Source organism: Protopterus annectens, chromosome 5.part1 (assembly GCF_019279795.1).
Source record: "Protopterus annectens isolate FY-2018-M chromosome 5.part1, PAN1.0, whole genome shotgun sequence".
Lineage (NCBI taxonomy): Eukaryota > Metazoa > Chordata > Ceratodontiformes > Protopteridae > Protopterus > Protopterus annectens.
The window spans coordinates 406,872,290-406,890,215 of NC_056736.1; the positions used below are offsets into that span (position 1 = coordinate 406,872,290).

The window sequence follows — 17,926 nt, forward strand, 5'->3', positions numbered from 1 at the left end:
GCATTATGAAAGACACTGAATTGCAGCCAAACAGTAAACAGTGAAAGCCCAAAAAATCTTCCTTGACCCTTAAAAGGACTAAAGGGCATAAAATGGGATGTTACACACTTCCAAAGCACTCACGCACTGGTAATAGCTTCCACCCATGATAAGTAAGCTTTTAAAGGCTATAAAGCTCCAGGATTGGCTTATGGGTTTGTCAGTCAGTGAACAAAACCAGAAGTGGTGTTCCAGATATCTTGAGAAAGACACTAGATTGCACCCAAAGAAATAAAATTTGCAAGCCCAAAAGTTTTTCTCAGCCCTAAAAAGACTAAAGGAAGTAAAATATGATTTTAAGCACTTCCAAAATACTCCATAAACACTGGTAGTAGCTTCCCCTAATAGGAGAATTTTTAAAGGCTAGAAAGTCCCAGGATTGATAAAGGGCTTGCCATTCAAAAAACAAAAGGAGTGTGCCAAACATCTTGAAAAAGACACTGGGTTGCACCCAAAGTAACAATAAAAATAGCAACTGAAAAGTCTTTTTTTAGATTATGTTCTGCTTTTGCGTGGCATAACTAAGATCTGGAGAATTTTTTCTGGAGAGCATTATGAAGAAATGGAGGGGTTAGAACAGAAGCCAATGAATATGTCAGGTGCTGAACTTTCAAAGTTCCAGTACCTGCATTGTTAGACTATTTTTCTCAGGTGCCTATTTACAGTAGTGATGCTGTTGTTGAAGATTGATCTGCTAATCCACTTCTACTCATTGTGGTAAGTACAAACTTGGATGTCTGCCATGCTTTTGCCCCAACCCACCCTTTTAACTGTCCAGCTCCCATGGATTGGCTAACACTGCTTGGGAATCTACCAATAGCACAGTTGTGTAGACTACGTGCCATTAAGAGTAGAACTTTGAGGAAAGCTCACCTGAGCAGTAAAGTTATCCTCCCTCTATCCTCTAGGACTACTGCAGAGTTTCATTCTTACCATTTTTATTAGCGTGTAAAACAGGTCTACTTCACGTTATCGTAAGCTGACAATATCGAGTCTGATATTGTCGGCACGACAATACCGAAAGTGAAGAACATCTTGCAAGTAAACGGAAATCTCCGTAAGGGGAGATTTCTCTTTACCTCAATGTAGTGCGGTCTTGGAGTTGGTATATTTAAGTAGGGGGGTGTGGGGGTACAGGGGGGCTTGCCTCACTCATTTAGTTTTTTTTTTTTTTATGTTTTTCGATGTGAAATTGTTCAATCTTGCCGTTTGTTCTTACACACGGGGTTTGGAGCCGATCCTCGGCTCCGAGTCGGCCGCATCACTAGCTCGCATCTTCGAGAAAGCTCGAGGCACAGTAATATCCCATGATCCTCTGGTGCTAACCCTCAGATCTAGTTTGCCGCTAGCAGCAGATCGCATCGAGAGGCTCGGGCCAGTAGAAATTTTACTATTTTTTCTTGTTATATATGGATAATTTTTTATATTTCTTATAATCTTTATCATAGCATTTGATAGTTTTATTATATAGTAGTTGTTTGACTAGTTTAGGTAGTTTGTTACCTTAAAATTCTTAGTAAGGGCCTTAGGCCGTTTTTGTCTGTAAGAACTTACAGTATTTAAAAAGTTAACCTCGTAGACACTATGGTGGTGGCGGCGGCCACTAAGAAAGAGATGTCTGAATCATCTTCCTCTGTCCATCCTCCTAATAAGGATTCTAGGACAATGGACAGATATGGGAAGCGCATATTTAGTTCGGCGACTTTTTCCATCCGATCGCTCAACTACCTTACGCATTTCACGCGTTTACAAAGAGATCTCATTAAGGAATTAGGAGATACTCTCCAGGGACACACAGATGCTGCTGTCGCCGAGAAAGTGACAGCGCAACTTAACACCCTAAATTCCATAGTCAACTCGTCCATGAGGCTGATTTCATACGCAGCCGAAGGATCGAGTAGAGCGGCAGCTTCAGCGAATGCCCTGAGAAGACAATCCTGGTTGCGCTTATGCTCCTTTGCAGAAGCCTTTAAGTCTTCCTTTGCCAATGCCCCCTTTGATGGTGCCTCCCTGTTTGGGCCCAAAGTAAAGGAGACTCTCACGAGGTGTGAACAAGAAGGGAAGACCCTGTCTGCCGTAGGGGTCCGTTTTTCCTTTCCATCTAGACCCTACACTAAAGGGCAACGAGGAGGAAAGATGTGGTTCCGAAAGACTCAGGGATCTTTTCAACACACCCAAAGTGACGCCTCCTCCAGAGGCAGAGGAGGGGGAAGAAATGGAAGACACCGCCCAGCCGGCAGAGGGGGTCCGCAAAATCAGGGTGACAGAGAGACCTTCTCTGGAAAACCCTTCCAGCACTCCTGAGTGCAGGCCCGGCTGTCCTACTCTGGAGGCAGTCGGGGGTCGCTTGGCTTTATACCCAGAGGCCTGGCTAAATCTTGCATCAGATTACTTGGTAAAAAGCATAGTTACCAGAGGCTACAACATCCCCTTCATAAAAATACCACCAAACTCCAAAAAACTCCCAGATGTTCCACCCAGTCTGCGAGACCAAGCAACCATAGAGATAGGAAGGTTGCTTGAAAACAGAGTCATCCAACCAGTCCCAGTGGACCAAATAGGATCCGGAACTTACTCAAGGTTCTTTTTAGTTCCAAAGAAAACAGGGGACTGGAGGCCAATTTTAGACCTCAGTAAGTTAAATACCTTTGTGAAAAAGGAAAAGTTCCGGATGGTCACGCTTCAGTCAATCCTCCCTTTTCTGCAAAAGGGCGACTGATGTGCTCTGTAGATCTCAAAGACGCGTACTACCATATCAAACTGGCCAGGGCGTCCAGAGATCACTTGTGCTTCCGGCTGGGAGCCAGTCATTTCCAGTTTCGCACCCTGCCCTTTGGTCTCACCTCAGCCCCCAGGGTGTTCACCAAATGCATGGCAGTAGTAGCATCTCACTTGAGACGAAAGGGATTCCGGGTGTTTCCTTATCTAGACGACTGGCTCCTTTCCACCGCCACCAAGTGTCATCTTCTACAAGCCGGGGACTACACCATCAGTCTTTGCTCTTCACTAGGCATAACGGTGAATTTTGGAAAATCTGTCTTATCGCCGTCACAGCATATCTTATTTATAGGAGCACAGCTAGACACTTTCCTGGCTCAAGTTACTCTCCCCCCATCAAGAGTATCAGACCTCAGGCATCAAATTTCGCTCCTTCTTCACAACAACAAAGTCCCTGCACGACAAGTATTAAGAGTGCTAGGCTTGATGGCAGCATCCCTTCTTGTAGTTCCTTTGGGCAGGATGCACATGAGGATCCTTCAATGGATGCTATTCGCCCAGTGGTCGTATCTACAACTTCCACTCTCACGCGAAATCTTGATCACGAATTATTGCAAGAAGGATCTCTTGTGGTGGATACACAGTCAAGAACTAACACTAGGATGACCCTTTGTATTACCCAGTCCAGTAGCAACTCTAACCATGGACGCTTCCCTGATAGGGTGGGGGGGGGGTTCAGGGGCAAACAGTCCAAGGTCAATGGTCCAACTTGGAGTACAATCTGCACATCAATGTTCTAGAGCTGAGGGCAGTGTTTCTAGCGTTGCAACACTTTCACAAGTCCTTACCTTGGGGAACAGTGACAGTTCAGACAGACAACATGTCAGTGGTCTGGTACGTAAACAAGCAAGGGGGAACCAGATCTTACCCGTTATGCAGAGAGGCCCTCAGAATTTGGCAATGGGCAAAGTCCACTGGACGCTTTCTGATAGCAACGCACATCCCGGGGACTTCCAACGTAATCGCGGACAGGTTGAGCAGAGCCATCCTGTTCCCTCACGAGTGGTCCCTCAAACCTCAAGTGGCGGAAGAGATCTTTCCGCAGATGGGGCCAGCCTTGCTGCGACCTGTTTGCATCCCCTTTGAATGCCAAATGCAGAAGCTACTTTGCCCTGTTACCCCAGGGTGTCCCCAGGGGCACTGGTATCTGATTGGCCCCGGGTCTCCTTTACGCTTTTCCTCCTGTTCCACTAATTCCCAGGTTTTTGCAGAAAGCCAAACGTCTGGACAGGACCATAATACTGATAGCCCCATTCTGGCCTCGACAAATCTGGTTTCCTTTCCTTCAATCTCATCAAGTGGAGGAACCATGGATACTGGACTCGGAGCCAGACCTGTTGACACATTCGTCGGGAGTTCCTCACACCTTCCTCAAGTCCCTCAAACTGACAGCTTGGCTGCTCCACTTCCCATCTTAGCCAGGTCGTCGTTACTATCTCCTGCAGTACAACAAATTATTGTATCTTCTCACAAACCATCTACAAGAAAATTGTACATCAGCAAATGGAACCGTTTTGCGCACTGGGCCTCCAAACAAGGTATAGATCCATTCGGGGCCCCAGTACACAAGATACTAGATTTCCTCACCTCACTTTTACAAGAAGGAGCATCAACATCCACTATAAGGGTTCAACTGGCCGCTGTATCCAATTTTCATATTGGCCGTAAGGATGGTTCTTTTATGTCCCACAGGCTTTGTAAAGCCTTCATGAAAGGTACTTTTCATCTCCGTCCCCCTTTTCGTAATCCAATAGCACCTTGGAATCTTAATCTCATGCTGTCACAACTCATGTTGCCCCCTTTTGAACCAGCAACCACAACTCCGTTAAAATTTCTTTCATGGAAAACACTTTTCCTGGTTGCCATCACTTCCGTCAGAAGAGTTTCAGAGTTACAGGCTCTATCTATCCGACCCCCGTACATGATTTTTCATCCAGATAGAGTAACCTTGCGCACCAATCCGTCCTTCCTTCCGAAGGTTTGTTCGATTCAGAACATCAATCAATCTATTGAACTGCCTACCTTCTTTAAAAATCATTCCAATAAGCTGGAATACACATTGCACAAGTTGGACGTTCACAGACAACTAAGATTTTACTTACATAGGACAAAAGAGTACAGAAAGTCAGATCAAGTATTTGTCTCATATGCTGACCAAAGAAAAGGACAGGCAGTAGCGAAGGTTACCTTATCCAAATGGCTCTCAGATTGCATAAATTTCGTATATGCTGAATCCAAACAGCAACTCCCTTTCAAACCCAGAGCTCATTCTACAAGGGCGATTGCTACCTCTTCAGCCCATACCGCTCGTTTGCCCTTAGATACCATTTGTGCAGCGGCAACTTGGGCAAAACCACATACCTTTATCACCCACTACAAGCTAGACAAGAGCTCCAGGGACAGGGCGACGTTTGGTTCCACTGTACTCAGGAATGTTCTCCCTTGAGCCACCCGGGAAAAAGGAGCTAGGGACGCTACCCGTGTGTAAGAACAAACGGCGAGATTGAACAATTTCACATTAAGAAGTTATGTCTTACCATAACAATCCATGTGAATTGTTCATCTCGCCTTTGTTCTTACATTCCCCCCTCCATCCCCCGTCCTACGGTCTGGGAGAACGGTTTTCAATTAGATTCTTTTTCGGCCTTTTCTAGGTTTGGTTGGCATGTTATTAACATCAGTAATGGCATCTTTTATCCTCTACCTGGCAGTAGGGTTCCAGACAATTTGTAGTATCTGTTCATAAGTGTTTTAGACACATTTCTAAGAGGGATTCTTCTGGTATAGCAAACTAGATCTGAGGGTTAGCACCGGAGGATCATGGGATATTACTGTGCCTCGAGCTTTCTCGAAGATGCGAGCTAGTGATGCGGCCGACTCGGAGCCGAGGATTGGCTCCGAACCCCGTGTGTAAGAACAAAGGCTAGATGAACAATTCACATGGATCGTTATGGTAAGACATAACTTCTTATTTTACTTAATCGATCAGTAGTTTGACCTTTATTGATTCGATTAAGTAAACTTCTGATAATGTGATATAGACGCTGTAAAACTGTTGTTTTCTTTGAATAGTTGTAGTAGTTAAGTCTTTGAATATAATGGACGATAAGGTTACTTCAGGCATATTTCTCACAAGAGCCAGGGCGACTTGGTAAACAGAAGAAAGCTCCTAGTGATGTTGCTTATATTATAGTGCCACAAACACTGGTCAAGGTTCCATTTGCTTCATAGGTTTAAAAAGCACAACTGATGAAAACTGTGGCTAGGAGAAGTGCATACAAGGTGGATAAACTGAAGTGCTAATGTTGGCTGTTTGAAAGGCTATTTGAAAGACTTTCCTTGAAGATTTACTGCTGTGAAAGTACCCTACAGCTTTATGTGAAGCTGTTCATGCACCTGTACTTTGCTGTTAGACTTTTACTCTCTGTCCTGGTTTTAAGGCAGTAGTCTAGTCAGTTGCTCAAAGGTTAGTACTTCAGTTATGGAACTAATTTTAAAAATTGTCAGGTGACCGTGCCAAACAGTGTTGTTGGGCCAGTAAAATAAGGCCCACTCAGAAATCAAAATCCATTTCAAATATTTGCTATAACATTCATTAGCTTATTTATTAATCTGTGATAAAAAGTCTAGAGCATAATTAGTTAATACATTTGCATTTAAAAAAAAAAAAAAAACATTTTTGCAGTAAAAGAGGTTTAGTGTATAATTCTGCAACTTAATGTAGCTTGAGTTTTTTTTTTGTTCCCCCCAAGAATCTTTTGAAACTTAATCCATCTGAACGATACTTAACAGAACAATGCTTGAACCACCCGGCATTTCAGGCTCAGAGGTTAATGGAGCGTTCTGGATCATCACCCTGTCGTTCTTCGAAGAGGAAACCATATCATGGTGATAATACTTCCTCTAGCAGGTAAAGAAAAATTACCATACTTTTGTGAAGTGAAGGTATCCACAAGAAACCTATTTAAATGTGACATGAATTATTTTGTTTGACCTTGCAGTGCCTTAACAGGTAGCACTGGTATGGCTTAATGATGCACTCACATTTTCCTAAGTAGCTGTGTTCTGGTTCTGTATTGTATGTCTCAGTGCCACCTGCTAAAAGTGTGAAGGAAGGTGGTTGATTCAGTTCTTAGTTGCTGTTCAATTCTGCATGTTTCTTTTGCAGATCATCATCATCTGTGTTTTAAAAAATATACACTTTAACATTTTATTATAGTTTTTCTTTTAATTTAAAATGTTGTTTTTGGCATTTGCAGCTCATTCACACTGTAGGCCGTCTCTGCATCATCTGAACAAAGCCCAAGTGTTTCAGTAAGCATTCAGAGAATAATAGTCCTGCAGCCTTACTTACACCTTGACCACAGAGTCATGGTCATATTTACTTGTGGGATCCACCAGAATGTGCAGAGTACAGCATTGTGATGCAGACATCAGCCTGCAAACTGTGAATATGACTGATTATTATAATAAATCTAAGATTGTGGTATTCACCTCTCGTTACTGCATGGTACAAACATCTCAAGAGTTTATTATATGCATAGCATTGCTGAAGGTCCAAGGGGTAAACCTGTCTGCAAAAATGGTGCAGATAGCATTGTAGCAAGTATCAGCATTCACCATTATCAATCGGGATTGTCCTTTTCTATCTAAAATTTTCTGACTTGCAGTTTTGGGTATCACATTTGTTCTATGTAGCCCTGACCTGCTACAGTTTTAGCCCTGCCAGGCAGAGACAACATTTGGAAATATTTGAAAGCCTTTTTATAAAGCAGAATTAAGGAAAAATGGAAGCAAAACTGCAGGTCAATAATTTTGTCTTGTACTGTTTGTTGTCTGAAGGATTGCATTTCTTTTAATCACTTCCCAAGAAGTCGTCTTCTAGGAAGCAGTAACATAATTTGCTTTCATAAACACCATTGCTGAGCTTTAAACTTATTTTGTGGTTAACATCAGTTAAAATTTCCAGTTGTGATTCGCAAAACTCTAGTTGCTCAGTTATTCAGATATGACTGTGCATTAGCTAGTTCCACTTAGCGATCCTGGTATACTCACTGAATGCAGCTTGGGAGCTGAGAAGTGTGATGTGTAGTCACAGCTGAGAATTCACATTGTGTTTTTAAGAATGCGGACTGCATGAAAAATATGAACCTAATGTAATTTTAGCGGGTTTTTGTCTACAATTTATATGACTTTAGCGAGTTTTCATCTACAATTAATAAGATGCTTTATTTTTTTGAATTATCATTCATGTGCATTTCCAGCAGGTTTACACTTTTTGGGAGAGAGGAATATCAAATCAAGATTTATTTGCATTAATGTATTTATTTATTTACTGAGTTTAGGCAACCTAAAGTTGAAGTCTCCACTGTGTTACATGCACGTGTGTATAGAAAAGTTGAAGCATTGATAGACTCCACTGTAGTTCAGTACATTGCAGTGAGAAAATATTGAATTGATGCTTTCTCATGGTCTGTTTATATAATATTAATAATACAAAAAAGAAGATACATTGGTAATAATTCTACAGAATGGTGCCTTGTGAACTAGAGAGAAATTGAGAGGAATTGTTTATAAACAAAGGGATTGTGTGTAGATCTAGGGATCCCCATTTACTCAGCTCTCATTAGGCCAGTCATTTAATAGTAATGCTCCCTTTTTGTATGCATTTGTCCAGACACATGCAACATCTGGAACACCCACAGGGGTACCTTACTAAAAGGATACATGGCCTGAATAATATTTATATGGACCAACTCAAAGCCCTGTCACTGTACTGTGTATTGTACAAACTGCAAGAGGTGACCTGTGTCTGGTGTGCAAGCCATCCTCCGACCCATCACTGATGGATTTACTGCACATGAACAAGTCAGATTACATCAGAAATTCTCGATATAGGGATCTAAACCTCTTCCACAACATCAACAGAAAGGAGTGGAAGGACAGGTATATTTGCCAGGGGATACCCCTGCTATGGAACAGACTCCACATACACACAAAACAAAGTTCATCCTCCTTCATTTTCTAGCACAGATTGGCTCTATAGATGGGAAACGGAAAATTTATCCCAAGACTGCCCCTTGTACTACTAATGGACAAAGGCAGTTCATAAATGCTTTATCCCATGTGTGGGTCCCATCAAATTAGCCGTGGTATTATCCCAGTTATTATTAAGAGTAATATATAATTGTCAACTATGGGATGGGTAAGGCCAGTCTATAACGTAATGGAATAGATTAATTTGAGCACAAAAAGGGAAATTGTTTAGGTTTAAAATGGCCTGCAAGGGCAGCTAGCTGAGTACTTGCCTATAAACCTATGAAAGGTTAGCATCATGTACAGTATGTTGGAAGACTCATCAAGGAAAATGCTTTTTGCATTCTTTTTGTGACATTCAAGAAACGCTGCATTATTTACCTTTATCATCATCTAGAAACAAAAATAGAAAGAATACAGGTAGACTAGCTGTGGTATGATCCCAGTTATTAATAGGGGTAATATGTAATTATCACTTATGGGATGGGTAAGGACTGCGGTGGTGGTGCTGCGGTAGCGTTGTCGCCTCACAGTAAGATGTTGTCCTGTTCGATTTTCAGCTAGAGTGTCTTCTGTGTGGAGACATGCGTGAATGGGCGTACCTTCGTTGAAGGTTGTGTGTCAGGGCCGGCAACTTGGCATGTACAAAATCTACTGCCAGTCATTAGTGGACCGGAGTTCCGCTGTGGCGACCTCTAACTGGGAAAAGCCGAAAGACGCAACAACAACTTTTGGGATGGGTAAGGCCAATATATAACCAAATAGAATAGGTTAACTTGAGCACAAAAAAGGAAATTCTCTAGGCTTACAATGGCCCTCAAGGGCAGCAACTGAGTACTTAACTGTAAACCTATGAAAGGTCAACATCAGTTATATACAATGTGCTGGAAGGCTCATCTAGGGAAATGCTTTTTGCATTCCTTTTGTGACGTTCAAGAAACGCTGCTATTTTTGCCTTGATTATCACCTAGAAACAAAATAGAAGGAATACAAGCAGAGTGGCACAGTTAATGGTAACAAATGAATACTGCATTTGCTATGGACACTGCAAAGACATAGAGAATTTCCAGATTCCTTTTAGCTATATGAGGTTCTGCAAGGTTGATGATGAACCTTATAAACGTACGATCTGGTTTTTAAGAATATCCATATATGGAGAACATTTACTGAGTAGAAGGGATTCCTTATTTTTCTTCTGGCAACACTTAATTCTGCTTCATGTGTATCAATTAATTACCAGCATTTAGCGGCCTGTGGTGGTTTAGTTTTCCAGTGACTTCTTAGCTGCAAAGAGTGTAGAGTGAAGAATAGAATGAGGGGATTTAAATTCATGGGTGATGCCATGAATGACTAGATCTCTCTTCCCTCTTCATTAATAGAATAGAATAGATTTTCCCTGCCTTATCTCAGAAGTTAATCCAGAATTGTTGTATTAAGGGGTATTCCCAGATTATATTTTCCCAGATAGCAGTATAACAGCTCAGTTGACATCACCAGCAGTGGGGGTCACCACCAGGAAATCATTTATACAGTAACTGTGTAGTCAAGATATTTCCAAGTAAATTTCATCTTGTAGAGAAGTTAAGTTTCACATGTATTCTCAAAACCTGCGTGATTTATGAAAATCTCTTCTTCTGCTTTTCCTGGATATGATGCCTGACCCAATCATTTGGGAATCCACACTGTATCAGAGCACAGAATGAAGCTGATAATAAATATTTCGCAACTGCGGAATGATGTAATCTGCTACAAGCTCAAGTAGTGTCTTTGGTATGGGACCAGAGTAAAACTGAAAAGTTAAAATGCATTTTGTACCATAGAATAGCTTGCCTTGCCGGTTGAAATGGGAATGTACTCCTGGTGGTAAAATCATGGATGCTAATGTGTAAGAAGGATCAGTCTAATTGAGAAATATGCACATAATCTTATAAAAACTAGTTATATATTTGAGGTGCCATTTGTTGGGAGCTTACTGTGGTATTTTTCTGCAGCAACAAATCAGTAATTGATTTGTATATTTCTGATAGGCCTTTAGGCAGAGAAAGGGACCATAATTTCAGCCACTTTCTAGCCCATCTCCTCAATGCCTTAGGGATTCTTGTAGGAATTCTCTGAATAAGATAGAGAACCTTGGTATGTAGGATAATTTTAATTAAAACGAGTTTCATTTCAAAGGGAATGCTCCATGTCTTCCAGTTTTGTAGGAGTTCATGTATTTTGGTGAATTAATTGAATGTTCATCTCCTTTGTCTTCCTGGGGGTAGGAGCTAATGTGATGCCTAAATACTTGATTTCTCACCTGTCTTCTGGTTTTGTTTTGTATGCATTGCAGTAGCAGTGTTACTTACTGTAGTGTTAACTGTTAAATGTGTGTGCAAAATTATTTATTTCATAACTTAAACTGTCAAATGAGAGCTAAGGCTAACATTCTGAAACTTATTTTTTTGTCCCCCCCCCCCCCCCCAACATGATGTCATGTTAAGTAATCAGAGCAGACTAGAGCAGAGTGGGAAATATTGTGACAGGCTTTTTTCTGACTTGCTGTTATTTTTTTCCCTGAGCTTCATCTCTGACAGGATAAAAACGAAGCAAATGCATCTGAATTCAGTTTTGTAATTTAATCAGTATTGCACTTGGTGTTTTACTATTTTACCCATTAGTATTTTTCAAGGAAATAACATTGTTTATGCAATGGTTGCATTGGTAGTTTAATCTGTATCAGTGCTATCTGCTTCAAGTAGAGAGATTGGTCTGTAATTAGAAGGGAGCAGTGTATCTTTGCCCATAACTCTCAAGTGTACCTCAGTATGAACATACCTGATTTGGGGTCTTAAAATGTTCATGTTCCAGTGCATGTCACACATTCAGTGTTAGGAATTTTTAACTGATGTTCATGGTAAATAGAACTGAAACATACTAGTTTATTAAAAAATCTTTTCTGATAAGTAAAACCCGCATATTTTAACTACCCTAATACCTTCCTAGCTTAAGTTGTTAGTACGCCTTTGGTGTGTTTCACATTTTGCCCATTTGTTCTACATAATAAGGGCTAGTGTTCCTCATTTTGGAAATGGAATGTTGAGAGCTGTGTCTGCCTAGTTTGAGTGGCAGAAACAGAGATTGCTCTCGTGAGGGTGGGGGAGGCAGCACATAACCCTGACAATACCAGTGAGCATTAACTCCAGTGAAAGTTAATAACTGACAGTGGAAATTATTTGTATACTCCATATGAAAGACTGCTGCTACCTGGAGCTTGATTTGTTTTCAATTTCTTAGCAACTGTAAACATGTCTTGCTTTTATAAGCTTTATAAAAGTTTTTGCTAGTTTCCATGTCACAGGTAATGTGGAAAAACTGGAGTTAGGTACATTCTACATAATAAACTCTTTCTGCACTTGCTTTTAGTCCTTTTTAATTTAATTGCATTTTTTAAACTGTGTTTGGTCTAATATTGCTACATACTCAAGTGTGCTAGCTTGCACTGCATGTGAATTGTTTTTACTACTGTTTTTGCTACTTTTATGTAAAAAAAAAAAAAAAAAAAAAAACTGTAAGCCTGTTTCCTACCTTTTCTGTAACTAGTGTTCCAGATACAGCTTTGCTGCATCCAGGACTGTATGTAAGCTTCTGAGCCCCCCAAGCCTTTCTGTGTTGGAGGGAAGCCTTCTAGCTTATCAGTGAGAGTGGTAAGCACTAGGTAACCTGTCTACCACATAAGGAGTGGTTCTGGCCCAGAAATTGTAGTTATTGGCTGTTTGGGCAATCTCTTCCATCTCTCTCAACTTCCTGATTTGAAAGCCTGAATTTGCACTTGTTTCTGTCCTGTAACTCGTCTAGTGCAGATACAGATTCTTAGTTTTAGCACTTAAATTTGCTTATTCATGCTCAGCACTTGTTCAGAACTTGTAAGCACTAAATAAGCTACTAATTACTATAGCACTCAATCTTCCTTATTACCTAAAGCTTTGCAGCTGAAAGCCCTCCAGGTGTAGCATCTCTAAGCCACTGAGGATCTGATCGCTTTGCCCCCCCCCCCCATACTTGTGTGAGCAAGGAATCCTCTCACTCCAGCTAAAAGCAAAGAAAACTCTAACCAGAAATCATCCAAAAATAGACTGCAGCCCCTGGTTTAACTCCAGGAACCTTGTTGCCACTTACGTAGTGTAGGTGCCAGCTTTTGTAACTACTGTTATGCCTTGTTAAAATCTGTTACAGTCAGCTAGAGTGCATACCCCAGGGGCAATAGCTGCAAACCTTCTTCCTCTTAGGCCACCCCACCCCTTTCATTCCGTTTCACTGTTGATAATGTGTTATATGTGAAGGTATTTATCCCCTCTCAATAGTCATAGCCTTCAGTCCCTCCTCCTCAATACTTGTTCTTCACTAAATACCAGACAGAGATGCAAAGTCTCCAGCTGCTTTTATCTTAAGCTACATTGTGTGCAGCAAACAATGAGCAAAGGGGAATACAAATATAAAAGAGAATAAAATCTGCCATTGCAGACTAGTAAGCACCATACAACTTCCACCTGTGGTGTATTCCTACACATTGTTTTTTCTTGGAGAAACCTCCGTCCTTGAACAAGGGTGCCTGTATGTTTACCTTATTTCCTTGGCTGTCCTTGATAATTATCTAGGTTTAGCAGAGTCCCTTGGATTCTCCCCTGCTACTTTAAATTCCAATTGAAGGCTTCCTTCCCTTCCCCCACCCACCAAGTGATTGCTCAGGTACAACACACCAAAGGTTTTAAAAACCCTGGATGCCATATTTGCTCTAATTGCAGCTGAAAGCCCTCCAGGTGTAGCATCTCTAGTAAGTGATAGTATCATTTTTCTTTTTTTTTCAGTGTTGTATTCCACACTGTAAACTCACTGTCCCTGCATAGTACAGTAATTTCTCTCTAAGGTAGCTTTCCAGTTATTTTTTATTTTTGCTGGTATAGTTTATATTTGGATATTAGAAGCTTATGTTTTTGTTTTTGCTTGCTCCCAATTTCAGTAAACCTGATTGAGTTCCTCTAAATTATAGTTTAGACTACTTTATAATGTCACAGTACTACTAGCTTAAAAATGATTCCAATAGCTTCTTTCAAAAATAAGGGCATGAATATAAGCTACTTTATTAATTGTGTCTTCATGTAAAGCTTTTTTGTTTGTTTAATTGTCATAACTACCTACTATGTGCGAACTCTTTTTTTCTCTCCTCCACGTTTGTCTCTCTTTCTCCGTAAAGTACCCTGCTCCCCATTGCGCTGTTGGTCTCTAAGAACCTACCTACCTGGTGACAAAGGACCCTATCAAAATACCTGCAGTCTCATCTAACAGCCTTATTTTCCCTGCATCCTCTCTCAAGGAAGCAAGAAAGTATGTGGTTGTCTATGTCCTGCTTGTAAAGCTGACTACCGTATATTATTGCTTCAGAGGTTCTAAAGTACGCTACGAGCCTGAACAGCCAGCAGCCTTTACCACCCCTCCTATCTACCCTGTATCCAACAGACCTCTTCTACTTTATAATAACCCCCTTTACTAGCTATCACTACTTCCTTAGTTCTAAATCAGCTAGCTCCCTTACATACTTATCTGCAGTACTAGATCCCATCCTTTATCTCCTGCTTATTCCTCTGTATTTCTTCTGTAATTACACTACATCTCTTAAGTCCTAGACCTGCTCTTAGTTTCTTACTTACCTTTTACTTCAACTGTCTACACCCACCTGTTTTTTTTCTCATAGACTTATGTTTTATCTCTGATCTTTCCCACTCCTGACTTGCCTAACTTTCCTTCAGTTACTAGCATTGCTGATAGTTTCTTCTCTAGCTTCTCCTTCACTTGTCTCTACCCACTCCGTTCGCCCTGCGGGCTCACTCCGCTCCCCTACCCTACCCCCAAATCCCACACCCCCCAGGGGTTGTACCCTTATACCATCTAACCACACCCATTTCCTCTTCCACCAATCACAAACCCTTCACCCTTGGCCACTTAACTCCAATTCCCTACTTTCACTTACCACTTCTATCTCTTCCACCACACCCTCCACCTATTCCTTTCCACACCTAGTATATCTCCGAGCCTATAACAGCAACCCAACATCTTACCCTTCAGATGTATAAGCTACCCCCCCAGCCCTCTTACAGAGGTTACTCATACTTGCACTTCTACCACCTCTAGCTTTAGTTTACCTGCTAACCTCCTATGAGCACCCATTATATCCACACCTTCTCTACCTCAGTAAGCTATCTACCTCTACTTCTCTACCTATTTTCACTAACCATGTTAACATAACATCTACACCCAGCTGTCTACTAGCAAAATACCATAGGATAGCCCACATTAGATATGACTCTCCCAATCCCAGAAAATCTCTACCTCTATATAGTAAATTCCAAATCCTAGACTTCATACACTATTGTTCTCTTTAAAAGATGGAGACATTCACCCAGGCCCAACGACTGCTACTACCACTCAACTTTTCAACCCCAACCCCTCTACTATCTATTCCCTTATCAGACCACCTAACTCACTCTTATTAGCTCACCTCAGCATACGTAGCATTAATAACAAAGTTGCACAACTCCATGCTCTCTTGGAAGTCTACTCCTCTGACATTCTTTGTTTAACAGAAACTTGGTTAAAACCTGTAACTAAAGACAATGAAGTCATCCTACCCGGTTAAAATATTTTGCAACTTGACTATGCAACCAAAAAGGGTGGTGGTGTAGCTATCCTATTTAAATTTGGGTTACAGATTACAACCTACGACTATAAACCACCTCAAGACTCCAATGCTGAAATTCTTATTACCAAGCTTCAACTTAACACATTCAAATCCATCTATATTATCTGAATCTATCTTCCTCCTGGTAATAACATTGCCACCATAGAAAATATCCTTTGTTGGTTATCCCAAAATTTACCCCAAGAAATCATAATCCTAGGTGATTTTAACATTGATTACCCTACCAGCCATATTAACCTTTTTGGTTTTTCTCAAACCGTTACCTCCCCTACCAGGATAAACGAGCCTAATAAGAAAGAAAGTACCTTAGATTGGATTCTCATAAATAATCATCCCCAGACATATGAAGCTGGAACCCTCCCTGATGATGTAAGTGACCACTCACTAACCTACATCATCAGGCTTAAATCCAATCTACCTAATCCAACCATATCTAGGACAATTAGAACCAAGAAAAATTCAACCCCGATCTCTTCCAGAGAGAACTAAGAGCATGTAACTGGTCTCCCTTAAAATACCTCAGACTGGAGGAAGCTGTTAATTACTTTAATTCTAACTTCCTAGCATTACTAGACCACCTTGCACCAACCCGCTCTATTAGAATAAGAACTAAATCTTGCCCCATGGCTTTCAAAAGAAACCAGGCAAAAAAATCCATCTCAGAAATAAATACTGGAATAAATCTTGTTTAACTAAAAACCCAGTAGACCAACAAAAATTCAGACAGCTGAGAAATTAAACTAAAAAAGTTATACTGTCTGACAAAATAAACTACTACCTACAATTCCAGTAGACTCACCATAATAAACCACAAAAGTTCTGGGCGAGTATTAATCAATTATTACACCCAGGTCAATCTATCACACCAAACACACAAGGCACAGACCAGGAGAATCCCAAGCAGACTGCTAATGCCTTTAAACCTTTTTCACTGAGGCCATTCAAACTCTTGCCAGTCAGTTATTTACTCAGACTTAACTGTATCCAACTCTAACCCATCCCCTCCATTTCTCTTCCAACCAGTCCCAACAACATATATTCTTACCCTTAACCAAAAACTGAAACCGTGCACTCCTTCAGCAGACCAACTACCCGCTGAATAACTATAAAAGGCAACCAAATCCATCGCCTATCCCATTTCCCTTTTTCATCAATAGAACCATCAGTGAAGGACACATCCCTAAAATCTGTAAAGTATCCCATATTATCCCCCTTGACAAGGGTGGGAACTCTACTGAACTCTCCAATTACCATCCCATAGCCCTACTTTCTCCCTTAGCAAAGATCATGGAAAAATGCATCCACAGACAATTGCTAGACCACCTAATCCAAAATAACTTACTTTGAAACTCTCAACATGGTTTCAAACCTTCCCACAGCACTACTGCTGCCCTCCTTTCCTTTACTGACTATTAACAAAAAACGTAACTTCAGTATGCTTTCCTCTGCACTGTTTATAGATCTGTCTAAGGCATTCAATATGGTAAATCACCAGATACTTATAAATATCCTCAAATGCCTGTCACTAGATGCACTAGCTATAAAATGGTTCCAGTCCTACTTGGATAACAGACAACAGGCTGTGCTTTGGCATAACATTCTATCTACCCATCTGCCCGTTAACATTGGTGTTCCTCAAGGGTCCTTATTAGGACTTCTTCTGTTTTCTATATTTATCAATGACCTTCACCTAGCAATCCCCCAAGCTACATGCACACAATATGCAGATGATTCCACACTTACATGCTCAGCCACATCTATATCTGAACTTCACTCCCTTACCCAAAATTTGTTTAACACAGTTGAACAATGGTTTACACAGCGCTGTCTCCTTTTGTACCCCCAAAAAGCTAAACACCTCCTTTTTACTCCTACTTGTAAGTCCCCCCCAATAGACTTCACAGTAACATCCAATAATGGTACTCACATCCAATAATGGTACTCTCATATCCCCAGATCCAACTACCAAACTACTAGGTATCACCATAGATCACCTTAACTTTGACACCCATATTAACAATACTCTAAAATCTGTTAATAGAAAACTAGGCTCTCTCTACAGGATCAAACCCTTCCTCTGTCCTGCAGCTAGAATAACTATTGCTCACACCCATCTAATTTCTTCTCTCCTCTATGCCTCACCCATGTATACTAATCTCTCTAAAAACAACCTTAATAAAATGGAAAACTCCCACAATAACATAGCCAGATTTGCTACAGGTAACCCTTTCAGAACCCACCACTGTTTTAATCTAAAGCAGCTAGGATGTCTTGATTTACAAAATCGGCTTAAATTCCACCAACTGACCATTGCCCATAAAACCCTTTACCAACCTA

At 40.9% G+C, this 17,926-nt stretch overlaps 1 protein-coding gene across 1 annotated transcript in view; it reads left to right on the plus strand.

Annotated features, from left to right (window-relative positions):
* CDKL5 (cyclin dependent kinase like 5) overlaps positions 1–17,926 on the plus strand; it is a 1,714,404-nt gene that overhangs the window by 650,551 nt on the left and 1,045,927 nt on the right. Inside the window, exon 6 of the mRNA XM_044073061.1 lies at positions 6,570–6,727. Within this exon, the coding sequence (XP_043928996.1) occupies positions 6,570–6,727 (158 nt within the window). The remainder of the gene's footprint in view (positions 1–6,569; positions 6,728–17,926) is intronic.